We start from the raw sequence: 21062 nt of genomic DNA, 5'->3' as shown, positions 1-21062 counted from the left end.
CTTCTTTGAAGAAGCACAATATACCGGTTGAGAGTCCCCAGAAAACCACAGTGATACAGGCAGAGAGCCTCTGAGTCACCGACTAAAATCTGAGAAAGCCCAGGAGACCCTGATACCACCTTTTACTCCTCAAGAGAGACCAAAACTTGAGAGGCCTGAAGAAATATACAAAACTGAGAAAGGACACAGGGAGGAGCCAGGCAGAAAATTAAAATTCTTCTCTCAGGAAAGATGGAAGCAGAGACTGTTGGAAGCAAACAGCTGAGGGCAGGGGAGAGCCGAGGGGAAAGGGTAGGGGAGCCAAACTTCCAAAGTCTGAATGAAAGAAAATAAAGGCAAATAAAGGCTCCACTCGCAATTGGTTATCAGGTAGAACACAGAGTGTAATTAAAGTTTTACATGGAAGACACTTTAAGTTGGGATCTTTACGAAGAATATAACCAGTTTCAGCTATTTAAGAACAAACTTTAAGGAGACAACTGTAATCACCACAGCCAAGGATGGGCTTTTGTAGCAGTCATGCAAATGAAAATAACGCGGGTGTCTCTTGTATGTATAAAATGTTTTGAAATGGTACATAGCTTTAACCTATGTGCTCCTTTCCAATCCAGTTCCACTGCCCCCCACCTAGAGGTAACCTCTGTTCTGAATGTTTTCCCTTACCTTAAAAAAAATTGTTTTTAACTGTGATAAAATACACATAAAATTGATTACTTTAACCATTTAAAAATATACAGTTCAGTAATATTAAGTACATTCACATTGCTGTGCAACCAACCTTAAGAATTCATTTTTCAAAACAGAAACTCTGTACCCACTAAACAACTCATCATCCATCCAAGCCCTGGCAACCACCATTCTACTGTCCTTAAGAATTTGTTCTGCATATTTAAATACCTGGTACAAATGGAATCATACAGTATTTCTTTTGTAATTGGCTTGTTTCACTTAGCATATCCTCAAGGTTTATCCGTGTTGTAACATGTGACAGGATTGCCTTCCTTTTACTCATCCATTGGTCCATCAACGAACACAAGTTGTTTCCGAGTTTTAGTAATTGTCCATAACGCTGTTATGAACATGGGTGTATAAATATTTCTGAGACCCTGTTTTCAATTCTTTTGGATATATACTAGAAACTTCTAGGTCATATGGTAATTCTACCTTTAACTTTTTGAGGAACTGCTATACTATTTTCCATTCCATCTGCACAATTTAAAATTCCCATCAATAGTACACAAAGGTTTCAATTTCTCCATATCCTCATCAACACTTGTTATTTTCAGGGTTGGTTTTTTTTTTTTTTTAAGTAGCCATTCTACTGGCTGTGAAGTCGCAGTTTAATTTGCATTTCTCCAATGACTAGTGATGCGAAATATCTTTTAATGCACTCATTGTTCATTGTCAATCTTCTCTAGAGAAATGTCTATTCAATCATTTGCCAATTTTTAAATTGTGTTGTTTTTCTAGATGTTGAGTTGTAGTTCTTTATATACTCTGAATTAATAACCCTTATCAGATATGATTTTCCCCCATTTCATAGGTTGTGTTTTCAACGTGTCCTCTGATGTACCGACGTTTTCTTATGAACTCCAATTTTTTTTTCTTTCCTGTGCTTTTGGTGTCATATCCAAGAATCACTGCCAGACCCAGTATCATGTAGCTTTCCCTCTGTTTCTTTCTAAGGGTTTTATCATTTTAGCTCATGTTTGTGTCTTTGGTCTGTTTTGAGTTCATTTTGTAGAGTGTAAAGTAGGGGTCCAGCTTCATTATTTTGTATGTGTATTTACAATTTTCCCAACACCATTTGTTGAAAATACTGTCCCTACCCCACTAAATAGTCTTGGCACTCTTCTCAAAAATAATTTCACCATATATGTGTTCCTTTATCTGGGCTTCTTTTTAAATACTAACTCCAGATTTCATTCAAATTTCATCAGTTTATTAGTGTTCACCCAGGATACTAGCATTACCTTTAGCTGCCAGATCTCCTTAACCTCCTCTGGTCTGTGACAGTTATTCACGACCTTGATAGTTTTGAGTATTGGCAAGAATTTTGTAGAATGTCCCTCAATTTAGTCTGATGTTGTCTAAAGATTCAACTAGGTTATGGGTACTTGGAAAGAATACCACTAAGGAGAAGGGCCCTTTTGATTACATGACACCATCAGGTCTGTGATATCCACATGCCAACACTATGATGATAACCCTGGGCTCTTAGTTAAGCTAGCGTCTGCCAGGTTTCTCCACTGTAAGTTTGCCTGGTTTTCCATCTTCATACTTTTATTTTTTGGAGTTGAGTCACTAAGTCCAGCCCACACTCACCAGGGGAAGGGCATGCTCCACCTGCGGGAGTATGGGGTCTACACATATTATTTGGAATTCTTCAATAAGACTTTTTTTTTCTTGTTTTGGAAAATATTTTCATCTCATATGTAGGCATCCTAGGAGTATACTTAGTTTTGCTTGTTTTTGAAATTTTGCTGTGGATGAACATTTTTTATTTATAATATTTTGCTATTAAAGAGCAATGCTGCTATCAACACTCTTGTACACGTCTCCTGATAACTTGTGTGCACGTTTCTTCAGGAAATATACCTAAGAGCGGACATGCTGGACTATAAGCCATGTGTCATATTCAAATGTACAAGATAATGCCAGACTGTTTTCTACAATGGTTGTAGCAATTTGCATTCTTACCAGCAGGTATAAAAAGTCCCTATTGTCCACATTCTCACTAACGCTTAGTGTTCTCAGTCCTGTTTATTTTTGCCAGTCTAGTAAGCATAAACTAATACCTCATCATGATCTTAGTTTGGTTTTTCTTGACGACTAATGAGCATATGAGCATCTTTTTATGTTTATTCTCCATTTGTGTATTATTTTCTAAAAAAAAAAACCTGTTAATATCTTTTGCCAGTTTTTACCATGCTCTCTTCTTACTCATTTACAGGAATTCTGTATACATCCCAGATCCTTTGTAAAATATATCTATATCATGTATATTTTGTAAGATATCTATCCTATGTATATGACAAAGATATAAAAGAGATATCTCTATCACATGTATAATATACCTTTGTAAAATATATATATATAGATATAGATATAGATATGCACATTCTTTGTTAAGTTGTATCTGTATCTTCACATTTGTGGCTTCTCTTGCTACTCTATCATATAAAGAACAAACGTTCTTATTTCAACTTAAGCCAACTTATACATCTTCTCTTTTATGGTAACACGTTTACTGTCTTGTTTAAAAAAAAGTACCCATCCCAATAGCGGTATTTTTCCCTAAATTGAAAAAAGTTTTTTACCTTTTATATTTCACTTATCTAGAGTAAATACTTGTGATTTGTAAATATACTGATTTACAGCATTAAAAATTCAAGTTATGTAGAATTTACCAATGAAATCATGGGGAAATGATGCTGGGATCCTCAAATAACCTTTTAAGAGGTTAGCACTTGCTCCCTTGCCTAAACTGTCCCTGAACTAGAGAATGATTCTGATTGCCAGTAACTTTCATACATCTAAACAACATTCACATAAATGGTTGCAGCTGAGACTTTGCTTCAAAGCACGAGCACACATGTTATTCAATGCAGTTTGGTTGTCAAAAAACTGAGGATTTTTAGTATGTGGACCAAATCTTTAAAATTTCTTTACACCTGGCAAACAGAAACATCTCCAAACAATAATAAAATAAATTTACTTCAATTGGACAATGGGGAAAAAATGGTGTTATTCTAAAGCAGGACTTTATGTTCCTAGCGGCCTCATGGTGGACCAAAATGGTTAGAAGTTACAAATGAGCAGTCCAAGGCAAAATCTGTCTCTAAAACAAGAGAACCACCTCTTACCTCTAATAAAACAAGGCAAATGATTCTCAAACTTTTCTACTTTATTAAGGTTAACCAACATGGGCGTCCTTGTTGGCTCGGATGGTAAAGAATCTGCATGCAATGTAGGAGATGTGGGTTAGATCCCTGCATCAGGAAGATCCTCTGGAGAAGGGAATGGCAACCTACTCCAGTATTCTTGCCTGGAGAATTCCATGGACAGAGGAGCCTGGCAGGCTACAGTCCATGGGGTCAGAGTTGGACATGACTAACACTTTTAACAAGGTATTTATACATCTAAACATTTACTGTAAATTTTCAGTGATGCTTAGATTCTGAATTATTTTCCCATAATTAAGTTAATTTAGGCACACCGGTTTTGTGTTTTATAGAAAACGTTTATCGTTAGGTCACAAATAGGAATGAGTTATAATTTGCAAATGTTACAAAGGTGATCCCAAATCTCACCTAGTTTCTTTCCAAAACTGCAGCCACTCATTCAGTCCTTAATGAAAATAGAGACCAAAAACAATTGCTTGAACTTATCACTGTGAGAGATTCTGGTAACTAAGGAATCCCTGAAAGAGGAGTAAGCTGTGATTCTTGGAAAGCTCAGAACACCGGAAAGGCTTAATTGCAAAGTATTGAACAAAAAGCCACAAATTTTGCTTTCCTAAGAGGAGCTGGGAACTAGAGATATCATTGAATAGTGCATTGAAATGGCATTGCCTAGGCCGAGTGCTGCACAGAAACTCCAGGTCACCTCTTCTGGATCTATTATTTTGGATAAGCTTCTACTATCATAGCATGGCCCTGTAAAAGAAAAAAGAAGTCCAATTAGAGCAATGAAAGGCAATGAATCCAGCCAGTATGGAGGCAGAGGAGAACCATGGGAAAAGTACAGGCTTTGGAACTCAATCCTGACTCTGCCATTCAAACACTGTGTGATCTTGGGAAAATTATTAGCCACTCTGAACCTCAACTTCCTCTGTAAAATGGGGCTCATGGCGCCCACATCAAAGTATTTTTGTGAGCATTAAATTAAGTGATAGCATACAATGTGTGTGTGTACATACACCACACACACACATACATGCATACACGTGTGTATCAAAGTCTGCCTAGTAGAATCTGATTTCTAGTAGATGCTCCATAAGTGGTTGCTATTAAAATAAGCCACAGTGGCTTTTTTTAGCTGTATAAAAATAAACACAATACAGTGAATTTGACAACAGTTTTCTTTCTTGTGAGAAAGATAAGAAAAATGGGGGCTTTTTATTTAAAAATGTAAAAAGGTTACATTACTCACCAAATCCAGAAAGCTATCAAATAACAGGGTCAGGACTTGAAACCAGATGATTCCAAAGCCTGGTCTCTTCTTTACTACTCTATGCATGTGGAGATGATAAGCTGCGGTCCCACAATAGTCAAAAAGTAGAAAACCCCTTCCCACGTACTAGGCACAGTACAGTTACCTCCCTAGTTTAACCCTAGTATAGGAATGTATGATGTCACGAGTCTAAATCCTATCTGATAATCATAATCATTCTTTCTTCTGGACTGTTATCAATCCAGTTAACAGTTTAACTAATCTCCCTACTTCTAGATTCAATTCAATCCCCACAGTATTTATTCAGTTCAGTCGCTCAGTCGTGTCTGACTCTTCGTGACCGCATGAATCCCAGCATGCCAAGCCTCCCTGTTCATCACCAACTCCTGGAGTTCACTCAGACTCACGTCCATCAAGTCAGTGATGCCATCCAACCATCTCATCCTCTGTCGTCCCCTTCTCCTCCTGCCCCCAATCCCTCCCAGCATCAGAGTCTTTTCCAATGAGTCAACTCTTCGCATGAGGTGGCCAAAGTACTGGAGTATTTATTAAGGAACTATTATTTACAAGGCACCGAGTTAAACACTGTGTGGGTACAAAGTTTTGTTACGTGGTTTCTATCCTCAATCTAGTATACACTGTAGTTCAAAACAAACTGTTAAATGCCCTTGATACAGGCACAATCAAACAAAAGAACAGGGGTGGGAAGGTCTGACTGACTTGGGGTTGTCCTAGAAGGATACATAATAAGTTAGAATATTCCTTCTCCTGTTTTATTTAAGCTGTGTTATTTTCATGTCCCAAATCTATTATAGTATTCTACATCAGTGATGCCCAACTGCAGTGATTTTGCTCCCCACCCTCCCCAGAGGACATTCAGCACTGTCTGGAGATATTTCTGATTGTCCCAGCTGTGTGTATATGGTGAGACAGGGAGAGGGGGTAATGAGGGGGGTTGTTTGCTACTGTTATCTAGTGGACAGAGACCATGCTAAACACGCTACAACACACAGCACAATCCTGCCAGCCAAACAAAAAATTACCTAGCCCAAAGTGTTACTAGTGCCAAAGCTGAGAAATCCTGCTCTAGATCCAATGACGGATTCCTCCTCTGATCTAATCATGTCTATACAGCACTCACTTGGCTCTCAATGAAACAATGCCAAGTTGAATCTAGTGTCTAGAATGCATCATCTCCTTCCTCACTACACTTAAACTTCTAGAGGAAAGTAATAACATTGGATATTATTCTTTGTTCATTTGCAAACCATCTAGCATTAGGTTACTAATCCTCTATGTGCTAGATTAAAAAATTAGGGAACAAACACTCAAAACCAAAGGACACTGACTGGTGTGGACTACGCACTATGTACAGCATTGTGCACCAGTTATCTCCCCCAGTGAATCTTGGCATAGAAAGATAAGGAGGGCTCCAGTCCCGACCAACCATGGTTTTCCGTAAACGAAGTTACCCAGATTAGAAATACTTCCAATCATGAAGTCTAAAAGATTCTAACCTAAAAATAACTGACCCCTTGCTTTTTCAAAGTCTCTGAGGAAAAGCTATAAATAAAGGCTTTTAAATGCAAGATGTTTATACTTTTACATATCTTATTCATCTTGGTCAGCAACAGATAGATTCTATTATCTGGTGAAAAATCAAATCTGTTTCCAGCAGGGTTAAAAAAAAAAAACCAGATTACAGCCAGCCTTCCTTTGGATTGTAGTCCCACAGTGAAACGCTACAGGTAGGAAGTTTTGTCGGTAACACAAGTAAAACAGATAGAAAAAACCTGTAGAAAACAAAATTTTCCCCAGCTAAATAGCAATAAGTTATCCAGAGGTAAATTAATTCTCCATTGTATAGTTTACTTCTCAAGAAAGACAGTTTTCCTCTTGGAGAGATTTTATAGATAAGGTCTCAAGGTGACTGAATAAAATTTTATTATTAAAGAAGAAAATATATCAAAGTATGATTAATGATAGTGTCTGATGAGATTATAAGTGATTCTAGTCTTATTTTCTACATACTTTTTGTATTTTCCATCATTTCCATAATGAGCACATGTAACTTTTATAAATAAAACCTGTAAACATTATTTTAGGGGGAAAAAATTTTGGATTTAAATAGCTTCTTTCATTCAAAGTACTCTCAGGATTGAAGTTGTACTCCCCAGCCCTCAAAAATGGGCTTTTTTTCCCCAGTTGTGTGTCATCAGAAAAATCACTCTAAGACTGTATCGAATTAAGATAAATCAAACATTCTTGGATGAGTTTGTTTCCAGAAAATAACTTTCTGGAAACTCCTATTAAGCTTCTGTGACCTACCTGCCCTCCAGCTGCACAGGCAGCTACTAGACCATACTGGCCTCCTTCCTTCCGTAACCTGTTGGCAGCTGCCATGACCAACCGACAGCCAGTGGCTCCAAATGGGTGCCCCAGAGACAGTGATCCACCCCAGTTGTTAAACTTCTCCAAAGGAGGCAATCCAACCTGGCTCCCACAAAAATAAACACAAATAAAAAGGTGAATTTACTTAAAAATCAGGCCAGGCTCTGAGTAACAGGAAGTAATAGCAATAGAAGGAAATAACTTTCTTAAAGACCCACCATATGCTATTTGACTACAAAAGAAATTCCAAATCAATTCTGAAAGCCAAGAGCCCTGTTTATTTTTCATCTGACATCAGAGTGGATAAACAAAAGACAATTTGAGTTTTTGCTTTTATTTTTTCCAAAGAATTTCCAGGAGGTATTTTTCAACTAAGAAATAAATACATGAAATAACACACAAAAATTTTCCTAAGAAGCAGCAGCCTTCCTCTTCATATTTTTATTAGCAGGTATTAAAGCTCCAAATATCATAGTGCTTTGGAAATTCAAAGGTTTTTTCTGGTGGGGGGGGGGCCCACACTGTGTGGCATACAGGATCTTAATTCCCTCACCAGGGATAGAACCCACATCCCATGCAGTGGAAGCATGGAGCCTTAACCACTGGACTGCCAGGAAAATCCCTCAAGCATATCTTTTTTTTCCTCAAGCATATTTTTAACCAGAAACTTACCTTGGCTTTTCTACCCATGTAGTTTTGTGCAAACCAATCAGAATCCATGGCCTTCAAATTAGCCAAAATCTGACCCTAGAAAGGAAAATAACTCAATAAAGACCTTCTTGTAGTAAAATCCCTCAAGGCTTTCTTTTTTGCATGAGTTTGTCTAACTTTAGAGCTAAGGAAACCTTTATATCAGTTTTCCATGAATATTTTCTAAAGAAACAACCTGATACTTCTGAAGGGCCTCAAAGAAATAGCTTCAAAAGATATGTTTTTCAACACTGTGGGTGTAGCCCTGGATTTCCTCCCAGTAGTGTTAAGTCAGTACTTCAAACATAAAGCTCTACTTGTTTCACACATATTAAATGATTATAGTCCTTTGATATGTGTCTTTAAAGTGACTTACTGAGAAAGCTTCATGAAATTCAAAAACATCAATATCATTCATTGTTAATCCTGCCTTTTCCAGAACTTTTGGAGTAGCATACGTTGGTCTGAGAAGAAAAAATTTAGTGATACAATATTAAAACTTTCATTTTAAACTAAAGAACTCTTTCATATTCCCCAAACTGAATTTTACAGTTATTAGAAAGTCCTCTACTCATTCACTGATTCTACTCTACAAACAAAGTGTTGTTGATACAACAGTAAACTGAACAGACATGGCCTCTGCCCTCTGCAGTTGATATTCCAGACTCAGAGAAAGAGATAATAAGCAAGTAGACAATAAAAGAGAAGGGCAAGTTAATAATGTGAAGAGCCAGAAGAACACAGAGCTCAAACGGCAGAGCATAAGGGGCATGGCTAGTTAAATAACATGATGGAGGCTAGTGAGGGTACAGCCTTGTGAGGAAGGGAGAGGAGTCTATCTAAACATTAGGAGGGTTTTATAAAAAGTTATTCTAATTGTGTTGCAGAGTAAGTAGCAGTATAAAAAAATGCTTATGACATCTTAATGTAAAAAAGGATATAAAGTTGTATATATATGATAACTGTAGTAGAAAAGCATAGGAAAAAGTAGAAAAGTGATAAAACTATAAAACGATAACACAACATAAAGGATTATTATTTTAAAACCCAACTTACAAAACAATTATGAACTCAGTGCTTTATATACTTTTAAAATCTATGTAATAAACATGGGTAACCAATATTTTCTAGAATAATCCAAGAATATACATTGCTACCTACCCAAGTAAAAGCTGATCTTTTGGATCCTGGGACACGTACATGAAATCCCTAGGTAAAAAACAGAAGGGTGAGCTCTGTACTAAAGTAAAGAAACCAGAGGAAACTTACTTGAATACTTACTTTACCTCAGATATGCCTTCGGCTTATAACCCATGGCCAGAGCTTTTTCCTCTGCCATAATCAGCACTGCAGATGCACCATCGGTCTGAAATGTTAATTGGAACAAAAATGTTAAATAACTGCAGCCTACCTGGTGCTATTTCTTCAGCCATCTTCTATGCTCTGTTCCTAAATTTACCAACACATCACACTTACAGAGTGACTCTCTATAACAAAATCTTTCCATTTTATCCATCATTAAGTCACAATTTGACACACACACACTGACCCATTTTGGGCAGATGAGGGTAGAAAAGTCTATTCAAAAAGTATCATAATTATCAAAATGAATGATGAGAATTGGTAACTCAATATGTATTCATAATAAACTAGAAGTTTTTTGCTTTTGGCACAGAATACGAGGGATTTTGTGAATTAATCCTCCCCCAAATCTCTTCTTTACTGATTTATTTTTATATTTTCTGGATTGCTTCTCAGCTGTTTCTTGCCTGTGGCTTGTACATGATTTTCTTCAATTTAAAGACTCTATAACAAGCAAACCACGAAGAAGAAGTGGAGGACAAATTAGTACTACTCACAAAAGGCCTTTACTACTGTTTCAAAAGAAAAAGCTCAAAAAAAAAAAAAAAAAAAAAACCCATAAAATTCCAAAGAAAAAGAAACTACTCTCTAGAATTGACAAAATTAAAATAATCTCTACCGTAATTTCAGACCATATTTTTTTAACTCAGTAACTCTGAAGAGGCTATGCAGCCACTACCAATAAGGTGGCCATAAAGACTGGAAACACAGGTGACTATACATAATAACATCATATTACTATATTCAATGTGCAATTGTGAAAAACTGCAATGAATACGGTGCATTAACAGCATCTCTGAAAACCCATGTATCTGTGATGTATTACCTCTAATGACTTGTGTTTCTGATTTTGATGAATAAACCTGAACCTTTTGCACACCTCACAAGTATTCAAGGGGGTTCAGATCTGCCAAGAGTGTAACCGATGCCATATGAACCTATCATCCAATTTGGTTTTAGAAATAACCACCTAACCAGTCCTTCACTGCTCAGGTTTTACCAGGTGGTACACCATCCTGTTAAAATCACCTCAGGTATCCTTTCCTAAGCTCAAGAGCAGGCATTAAATTGTCATTTATCAAGGTCAAATATATCAAACATTTGCCTGTGTTTCTTTCTAGACTGTATGTCTGGGTAGGAGAATGATACTGTAAAAAGAAACACTGACCAGATGAACTATATCCTGAAGACTGCACCCAAGGTAGAAGGAGGGAAATCACATCTCACAAGCAGAAGCAGAATCAAGAGGGACATTTAATAGAGGAGGAAAGAAAAAAAAACCCAAGCAAGGACATGAAGCTACCTGCATACAAGTAAAATAACAACCAAAAATGAGAGTAGATTTACTCCATGATGCTTATAGGAAAGTAATTTGGGGGTCAACATAAAACATAATTTTCTAACAATCAGAACTAGAAAAAGTATCTTGTCATTCTCTCTGCCTACTTTTCAAGTCTTATGTTGCTCAGTTGCTAAACTGTATCTGACTCTCTGTGACCCCATGGACTGCAGCATGCCAGGTTTCCCTGTCCTCCAAGTCAAAGACGACTCCCTAAATTCATATCCTGTGTTCCAACCAGGCTTTTCTCCAAAGAGGCCCTTTGTTCTCCTAACTCCCAAAGTTGCATTTGCCATTCCCTTTGCCTAGAAAGCCTTTTATACACTTCTTAAATTGGCTTGTACCCTTCCTTCAAGATTCACTGATCAAGTATTACCTCCTCTAAGAAGACTCTCTTACTCACCCAACTATGTATCTTCTCCAAGAGTCAATGCTTACAGTCATCACAGAACTTTCTCACTACAATTAACTATTCTTTTTACCTCCAGTGCCCAGCACAGGCAGGCAAAATTTTTTGACTGCTGAAGTGACTGAAGAGAACAGCTTTTTTTTTTTTTTTTTTTTTTGAGAACAGTGTTTTTGTATTAGAATGGTGACTGGATCAGGTGATTTTTATGGTTTTAAAAACGGATTCTGTTTTAATAGTGTTTGTAATAGATAAGTATATTCTATTTATTTTTGGCTGTGTTGGGTCTTTGTTGCTGCGTGAGGGCTTTCTCTAGTTGTGACAAGTGGGGGCTACTCCCCAGTTGTGGTGGGCAGGCATCTCATTGTGGTGGCTCTCTTTGTTGTGGAGCACAGGCTCTAGGCATGTGGCCTGTGGCCAACAGTAACTGTGGCAGGTGGGCTCATGAAAAGTTGTTGCTGAACCACAAAAAGATGCCAGGATTCTTGGCCTCCAGAGGAGAATTCAATCCGGGGCCAGAGACAAGGCTTGATCGCTCAGAGCTTTTGTGTACTAAAGTTTTATTAAAATATAAAGGAGATAGAGAAAGCTAGAAGGGGGCAGAAAGTGTTAGGGTTAGCAATGTAGTTATATACTCTCCAATTAGTCGTTACAAGGAATCAAAAGAATGTCTGGAGGTTGTAAAGACCTCAGCAGACCTACTCCCATAATTTACATTTTAAGATAACAGGATTAGCTAGAAGGTTTAATCCAGAGACTGTCCTCAGGCAGGATACATTATTGTTATATAATCCTAAGGAATGTAGAGGAAAAAAAAGAAAGTTTGTCCTTTCTTCCTCCTTGAGAATTCCAGACCCCTCTCTCTTTGGGGACCCCTAGACTTATCAACCTGCCTAGGAAATGACTCTCTCACTCAGTAGTTGCGGCTGGTGGGCTCTAGAGCTCTGGCTCAATAGTTGTGGTGCATAAGTTTAGTTGCTCCACAGCCTACAGAATCTCCCCAGACCACAGATTGAACCTGTGTCCCCTGCATTGGCAGGTGGATTCTTATCCACATCGCCACCAGGGAAGTCTGAGTAAGTATGTTTTTAAGTCTCTATTCGTAATACACACAAGTACATATATTTTAGGCTTTCCTATTGAGAATACACAAATATAAAAGATCACTAGTAAACACATATAGCACACATAGTTACCAGGAAAGAAGAATTTGCAGCTGTCACTGTGCCATAGGGCTTGATGAATGCAGGTTTTAGTTTGGCCATCTGATCCAGAGAGGAAGGACGAATCCCATTATCTTGTGTAACTGTATCTCTTCCTATAAAAATATGGAATTTTTAACTCTAAGCTCAATAAGCATTATATATCTTCTACAGAGAAATATGCTTTAAAATTACAAGAACAAATAAAATGTAAACCATAACTATTCACTAAAAAGAAGGCTCTTTATAGTTATCAAGATGTTACCAAATACGAAAGCAAACTCTTAGGACATTTGGGAAATAATCTAAATGATTTAACATTAAAAAGGATCACTTATTTTCTTAAGATATTCATTTACTTTTGGCTCTTCTTTACAGAAGACTTATAAATACAGAACTTTAAAAACAGGCATGCACGTAAGAACTAAAATATATCTGCCAGACCTAAAGGAGACTTACAAAACATCTCTTTAAAATGCTTACGTATGTTACAACAAAAATTGAAACCTGAGTCAATATTTAAGAATAAAAGCTGAGTATTTTGGAAATATTCATTGAAAATCACTTAGGGTTTTTGGAGTTTTAGAAGAAATTCAGAACTCTCTAACAATATCAAGAAGCATTTCCCTTTACAAAGCTGAGCGAGCTGTTTTACCTGGTACTTTGAAGGGCACAACATCAGAAAGGAGTCCTTCATCCTGTGCCTTTTTGGCCAGGCTGTGAGAGCGCAATGCGTATTCATCCTGCTCCTCCCGAGAAATAGCAAAGGCAGCAGCCAGTCGGTCTGCAGAGTGGCCCATGGTCTCACTGGTGGAGAACTCACTCACTGCAGGAAGCTGGGAAAGGAGATGTTCGGGACCAGGTACACTGTTAACAGGTGCTATACCACACCTAGGGCTATCTGGGGAAGTTAAAGTCTACGATCAATCAGGATTAGGACAAGGGAAGTTCTTTGTCCGCAAGGCATCTCTAAAAAAGGGGCTTCCAAATTCAAATCTTCTAACTGCTATTTTTTCTCTGTCTTGACCTAATAATTAACCTTTCCTTGTAACTAACAGAATTCACAGCTATAGAACATAACTGAACCCATGCCATCTTATCTATCTAAATCTCTGCAGTGGGATGCTTTGGCAACATAAGTCTTTATGTTAGCATTCACGAGTCTTACCTCTGGCGATAGGAAATTCAATCTGAATTTAGAGATTATAGAGAGTCGCTGAGCCAGAGTCTTGGCCTTATTGAGATCCAGCATCATTTTCCTCATTTTCCTTGAATGGCGAATAGGGATGTCAGACATCAACTCTACACCACCTGCCACGACCACGTCACATTGGCCGGAAGCAATGAGGCCGACAGCTACAGGGCATGGGCACAGGTCATATGCACATGAGCATCTTTTGCATAAACTAACAGACCTCTGGTAATTTAAGCTTCTTTTTTTTCCCTTAAATTTAGGCTTGACTTAAAAATTGTACAATAGTTATTAGCACTGTACAACATGTGTAATTCAGGTTTTTATCTTTTCAGAGGGATTAGGATAATTTTTTTGACTGACTCAAAATACATTCAGTGCACTAGAGAAAACAAATTTCATTCAGGCTACAGGGACATCAACTTTTGTAAGTATCCACTGGACCAATTCTCAAACAAATCATATTCTAAAGCAGAACATGTGGCATATTTCACATGTTTCCAGCTTCAGTTTTGGTAACAACTCTTTTTCCTATAATTTCAGTTTCTACTACAAGCTAGATAAAGTATGGCTTTTAGATGTAAGGCAGCCCCCTGCCCTCTGCCCTTTGGCCACTGGCAAGTACTATGTTGCTCTAACTGGAAGCAGTCACATGCTGTGCAGAGTGGAGAATGCCCCCATTTCTGCCTCCAGCTTATTCCCTGCCACCTTTATGATGGACTGGCCACTTGGCCTTGATGTCACTAAGAGAGCACATGATTACTGTATCTTCCAGGTTTCCTGTCTTTTCACAGTAAGGGCTGGTGTTACAAAATGTTCCACAGATTTGCTAAGTTTGTTGTGAGAATTTGTAAATAATTATAAAAAGGCGAAGATGTGGGGGAAAAGTAGAGCAAAGAGCTGTACCATCCAAGTCAGTGATTTATTGCTATGATGATGGTGGAGGGAGGGCCACCATCTTCATGGGGGAGTATCATGCTAGAATCACCTAATCTTAAAACCTAGCAGGTGATAAACTCCTCCTGCCTCAAATCCAGAAGCACCCCCTGCAGTTAATAATCCCTGTGATAGCCAGCCACACTACTGATGGAGACATTACACAAATGGTTGTGGTCCTCAGGTATGGAGGGCAAGAAAAAGGTGGAGAACTACTGTCAAAAATAAAAAAATGTAACTGCTACCGTATTTTCTGAAACACACAAATTCAGAGATCATTTATTTCTGTTAAGAATAATGTTTAATGATCATAGAAAAGACAAAGGAGAACCAACATGTACCTTCTGCTTTCAAAAAAATACATACCTGTGGTCATGGCTTGGTTGGAAGAGATGCAAGCCATGGTGACAGTGTGAGCAGGAGTCTTGTCAGAGAAGCCAGCTCCGAGGGCAGCCTTCAGGAAATACAGTGAATGCAATGATCACTTACAAAGGAAGTGCAATATGTGAGTGAGTACTTCACTGTGAGCAATGCTGTGAGCAGTACTTCACTGTATGGTAAATCAGGAAAGGAGCTAACATCTCACAGAGGAATATTTAAAATACAACTAAGCCCATTATGGAAATGGTTTACGAATTTTTTATCTAGCTGTTAATCAATAAGCACTGCCAAATTCCTTGCAGTGATTTTCTAGTGTGGTATACAAACCTACAGTCCTCTGGCAGTTCACCTCCTCTCTTAGCAATGCTTTCCCCAGCACTTCTAAGAACATTAATATATAATTTGATTTTAACTCATTTAAATTTTCAAATAGACCTAAAGTAAACCTGCTACATATGGTTGGTGGAATGATGAAATATATCATGGGGTGAGATTCTCATGACCTGTGTTCCTGCAGTTATAAGGCTTAGAAGTAAAGCAAAGTTTTCAGATATGAAAATAATTTCTAAAGAACTGACCATTCATCAACAGATTCCCACACAGGTCCCTGGCTTGCTCTACATTCATCTCTACTTTCACTGACTGCCTGATATTTCAGACAGCTCACTGTCAATCCAAAGCAAAGCCGAGTTGGAAAACATGCCAAGTATCCAAGAGTTCAAGTGAATGAAAAAATTTTGGAAAACTGCTTTGGCTACAAGTGAGTCTCTGAAAAATAAGGACTAGACAAGTTAACAACTGGAAACAAGGAAACTGGTCAGGAAGATGACATAAGAGGTGTTTCAAAAGAGAATTAATTTGAAGGACCTTGAGAAAAACTGAGGCCCTCCATTAATCTTGCAAAAATGGAAAAAGGATATCTAATATTTTATTATGCTATTTATTGAGTTAATTACACTGCCAAAAAAAACAATGAACGCCTGATTCTATTTTTGTTCATGTAAAGAACTGATGCATAGGTGCAAAAATCAAATATTCAATACTTATTTTTATAATATTAAAGTTTCACTTTAAAAACAAAACTCTCAACACCTCATGTCCCCGACCACCACCACTTACTATGAAATTCTGGTTCCTATTGAGGGAATTAATTTTCTCTGAAACTATTTAACAATCCTCAGAATACAAGATTTCCTATCACTTGATAAGATTAACATGCTTCCAAAGCCGAAATCAGAGGGTTCAGTTTCTTAACTGATTTTCAGCTTTATACTTCACTTTGCTGAAAAGTACCTATTGGCAACTGCACATCAGCCTCTTGATGTAAACCAACCCAAAAGGAAGAGAAAGGCAAGTCTCCACCGGGAAGGGGAGAAGAGCTCCCCAGTAAGGCAAGGGTAAAGGGCACTCAGGTCGTACTGGCCTGATCCTCATGCAATCCTTTCTAGCAAGTGTCACACCCTTGGCTCCAAGTGACTCTCAGGACTGAAGGAACTTTAAATAGAAGTGGTTGCTGGTGAACCTTGTCTCCGTGCTTCTATTTAAAGTCTGAATAGATCTCAAGGCAAGCTTAGGCTCTAGATGGTGCAATGAAGGGAAAGGAGGAAGATGTCTCTTAGGTAAATTGGAGAGCAGGGAAATAAGCTGAGGCTTTCATTAAAGTCAGGTTCATGGGAACTCAGCATCAGAAGCCTTTCAGGATTTTATTATTACACTTGCTGGAAGTCACAGCAGCCTTCAGGTTGCAAAACAACTTTAAAAAGACATTCTTATATTCCCTGAATTCAGCCTTCAGTATTATTAGTACAGGGCCAGGAGAGGGATCTACCACATGTCAATCAATAGCTGAGATTTGCACATGGATATAAAATTTCCAGAAAAAAAATTTAGAAAAAAATAAGGCTAGATATATATATCTAGATATATCAAGAATAGATATATAGAGAAAATTGAAACAGATTCAACATTTACTTTTAAGTGCTCCTTTAAGAGTCACTTTGGTTTTTTCCCTAGAATATAAGAATTGAAAATGTATTATGAATAATTTGATATATTCATGAAATTGTCATGTTTGATACATTTAGAAGTGTGAAGATCAAGAAAACTCCAAAAAATTAGGAGGTGGGGAAAAAAACCTCTTCCTGTTCTTAATTCTTTCCTGCCTCCCTTACAATATACAATAGCAGTTGATTATTGTAGACTTGAGTAACACCAGGCCTTCAACAGTTTGAACATTTACTTTTGCACATTTACTGATGAGTAAAAAGGTGGGACAAAACACATACTTCCAGTCCTACTCCTTTTCCTTTCTCTTGGCTGACAGTGGTGAAAGTTACAGCCCTTCCAACTATACTGAACGCAATAGTATGGCAAGCACAAACTAGAAATACAGAAAATGCTCAGCACACTGAAATGTGCTTTGGAGCCAACTTTATCCAAATAGCCACTTGCGAATGGAAACAAAGCTCAGAAAACGTTTTTGGAGTCTTCATTACGAAATGACTGTGGGACATGCCGCAGAAGTGCCAAGGCCTCTCATTATCTCAGTTGCTCAATAAACAGTACGTGGAGCTCTGCCAACTGGGGTAAAGGTAAACTTCTATGAACTAGTTAAGAAAAAAAAATGCCCTATGTGTCCACTAGTCAAAGGGAACAAATGAATAAGCACAACTCCCTCCAACAAAAACCATGGGTATGAAATAAGTTCTCTGTAAAATGGAAATTTTAAGTTGATTGGAGGTCGCTATATCTCACATTACAAAAAGTCACATCAGCCATGCTTTGCCCAAATCTCTGTTTTCCTAAAAGAAACACAAACATATCCAAAACCAGCTCAAATAATTGATTTGATTTATAATATAGCATAAACATATACTAGTAAAGTGTACATCATTTGATTTATAATTTTTTTAAATATAAAATAATTCAAATAGTAAAATCACATTTTAAATTAAATATAACTTTAGTGAATTTTAATAGCTTTTAAAGAGTAAATTCTATTAACTAAAATTCAAATTGATTCTCCTATCAATCTCTTCAAACAACATAAAGTTTGACTCACCTCTCTAGCCACATTGCTTGTTTTCACCTCCTGTATAACTGTGCCAAAGATGATATAATCAACAACATCCTTTGGGACACTGGTCCGATGCAACAAACCCCTGCAAGCAGAAGTTAAAAGCAAAGAAACATTTCATACATTCAAGACAGTGCAACAGATCATCACATAAAACATTACACTTAACTCTGGTTAAAAGGTTAACTTTCAATTAAAAAAAGTAGAGACTATCTTTTCCTTAATTTGACAAGCATGTGGCACATTATCAAATAAATTAAAGACTGATTTAAAAAGTCAACTTTTGATGCTCAATTGGCAATAAGAAGTTAAATAGAAAGAATCATCAATAATTTGGAATATAATCTATAAAAATTTTGAATCACTCTGTTGTACCTGAAACTAATACTGTAAATCAACAATATTCCAATAAAAAATGAAAGAAAAAAATAATTTGGAATAGGATAAAACAGATACATAAACCAAAATTTTCAGTCAAAAAGAAAAGAGAAACAACTAGAAAATTAAAGAGATGAAGTAAAATCCCAAATATGTTAAATTTAAATTTGAAATATCAATATAACCACATCATTTTTTTGAAAAGGAAAGCTGCTCTTTACATAAAAATACCAACCAATAAATATAGGAGGAATAAAAGAATAAGTAAAGTCGAAATTGTATAATCTCTAACATAATAACTAATCCAGGCAAAAATTATCAATGAATGCTAAAGTCACTTGGTCAAAGGTTGCTGGGGAATATGGTCTTAAGATATCACCTTACAGATGACTTACTAATTGCAAAAGAAAAAAAATGCACGTTTATCACCAAAAGATCTGGTGGTTTGACCACTCTGACCAAAGGGTTCGATTTAACATTATACATCATGTGCCTCTTGACATGATGCAATAGCCATGTGCTTTACCTATGAAGCATTCTTACCAAAAAATGTTTAACCTGAATCTAATCAAGCTTAGACATTAACTTTCAGTTTACAGGAAATTCACCGAGGAAAGTTAAATATTACTACAAAGATACATCCAGAATGTGGGACATTCTACAAACATCTGGCCTGGACCTTTCAAAAAGTCATTATCATGGGGGGTGGATTGGGGGGATGTCCTAAATTAAAAGAGACTAAAGATATACATTCATTTGCATAATAATATGAATTCTGACCAGATCCTGGTCTGGGGAAAAAAAAAAATTAGAGCAGGAGACCTGGATTCAATCCCTGGATTGAAAAGATCCCCTGGAGGAAGGCATGGCAACCCACTCCAGTATTCTTGCCTGGAGAACCCCCATGGACAGAGGGTCCTGATGGGCTACAGTCCATGGGGTCTCAAAGAGTTGGACATGACTGAGCGACTAAGCATAGCACCATTGGCAAAATGATAACAATTACTAAAACTAAAATGAGGAATCTTCATGTCTCATTCTAGGCTTCTTTCTAGATAAATACACACCTCCACCCCCACCCCACCAGGGATACGAAATTCTGAGGATGCTTATGTCCATTAGGTAAAAATGGCATAGTACAGTTGGTCTTCTGTATACACAGGTTCTGCATCTGTATTTGCATAATCTGTTCAGCTATCCTCATATAGTAATGAAGTTTCTGAGGTAACCATTAAATATACATATTGGTTTTTAGCCTGATCTAGTCCTACACTATAATCTGCAGCTAGCTACAGTACGTTAAGGAATACTATCATGCCAAGAGATCGTCAAGCCTGCAAAATAAAGATCACTGACATTCACCACCTGCTTGAATTTGTGTAGCACACATGGCTAAAATGAAGACTATATGAATCTTATAAAATCTACTAAGTGTTTTTTCTCACCACATAAAGTTAACATATCTTAGCTATGGGAATTCTATTAGACATGCTATTTCAAATGTAAATAAGATCTAAAATGCAACTGCATTTACTTACGAAAGTGCTGCTCTAGCCAAATCATGTGGCATCAGGTCTTTATATCTGGAGGAAGAAAATAAATCATTTAACCAAAAGCCTAGAGCTTTAATAAAAAATGTTTTTCATTCTATTTGAAATATCTAAAGAAATAAGCTAACTATAAGTTGCTATTAATATAAAAGCACTTAACATCATTCCAAAGTAACAGTGTGACTTTGCTATTTGTCATCCTTAAAACTCTGACAAGTCTTGACTCATCCTGCCCACTGTCTTACTGTTTAGCATGACATTGGCAAATATTCTTTAAAACTAAACCCCACTGTTTTAAGTTCCCTTTTATTTTATTTTTAAAAAATTCTTTAGTTATTTTGTGATGTCTAAAGGGACATGAGGGATATATTAGGACTTTTAAAGAAAACTTTGTTTTGAAATTATCTGAGGTTTTACAAAGAATTGGAAAGATAGAACAGAGTTCCTTCATACCTTTCATCCAGCTTCCTCTAATGCTAATCTTATGTAAACATGATGCACTTGTCAAAACTAAGAAATTAACACCAGCACAATACTACTCGATAAGCTTGATCTGACCACATCAGTTTTTCCACTAATTCCCTATTACTGGTCTGTTCCAGGTTCCAATCCATGTATTTACTTGTCATGCTTCCTTAATCTCCTCCAGTGTGTGACAGTTTCTCAGTCTTTCCTTATCCTCCTTGACCTTGACACTTGGAAGACTGGGGTTATGGACACCAGGGAAGAGTATCACAGAGGTAAAATACCCTCTGCTTCTTATCAGAGTGAACTTGATAGCAACATGACTTCTTTCTAGTGATACTAACTCGATCACTTAGTTGAAGCAGTGTCTGCCAGTTTTCTTCATTATTTTTCCCTTTCTGAACTCAATTTATTAGAAGAGAGTCACTTCTGGCCCTTACTCAAGGGAAGAATTAAGTTCCACTTCCTAGTGGAAAAAGTAACAAAGAATTTGTGGACACATGTTAAAATCCTCACAGT

At 37.1% G+C, this 21062-nt stretch overlaps 1 protein-coding gene across 4 annotated transcripts in view; it reads right to left on the bottom strand.

Annotated features, from left to right (window-relative positions):
- Positions 1–3886: 3886 nt before the first annotated feature.
- The window catches only part of HADHB (hydroxyacyl-CoA dehydrogenase trifunctional multienzyme complex subunit beta), a 30100-nt gene continuing 12924 nt past the window's right edge, over positions 3887–21062 (bottom strand). For all 4 annotated transcript variants that reach the window (XM_086325932.1, XM_086325934.1, XM_086325931.1 and 1 more), the window contains 12 exons: positions 20067–20111; positions 18136–18235; positions 15060–15147; positions 13734–13921; positions 13221–13401; positions 12560–12681; positions 9543–9622; positions 9418–9465; positions 8633–8720; positions 8239–8313; positions 7504–7668; positions 3887–4658 (listed from right to left, as the gene is read on the bottom strand). In XM_086325932.1, coding sequence (XP_086182058.1) covers positions 4623–4658; positions 7504–7668; positions 8239–8313; positions 8633–8720; positions 9418–9465; positions 9543–9622; positions 12560–12681; positions 13221–13401; positions 13734–13921; positions 15060–15147; positions 18136–18235; positions 20067–20111 — 1216 coding nt within the window. In that variant the 3' untranslated portion in view covers positions 3887–4622. The remainder of the gene's footprint in view (positions 4659–7503; positions 7669–8238; positions 8314–8632; positions 8721–9417; positions 9466–9542; positions 9623–12559; positions 12682–13220; positions 13402–13733; positions 13922–15059; positions 15148–18135; positions 18236–20066; positions 20112–21062) is intronic.

The sequence above is a fragment of the Bos grunniens genome, chromosome 11 (assembly GCF_055505025.1).
Source record: "Bos grunniens cultivar Pamir isolate PY7600 chromosome 11, Bosgru_T2T1.0, whole genome shotgun sequence".
Classification (NCBI taxonomy): Eukaryota; Metazoa; Chordata; class Mammalia; order Artiodactyla; family Bovidae; genus Bos; species Bos grunniens.
This window is presented reverse-complemented; position numbering and strand designations above follow the sequence as displayed.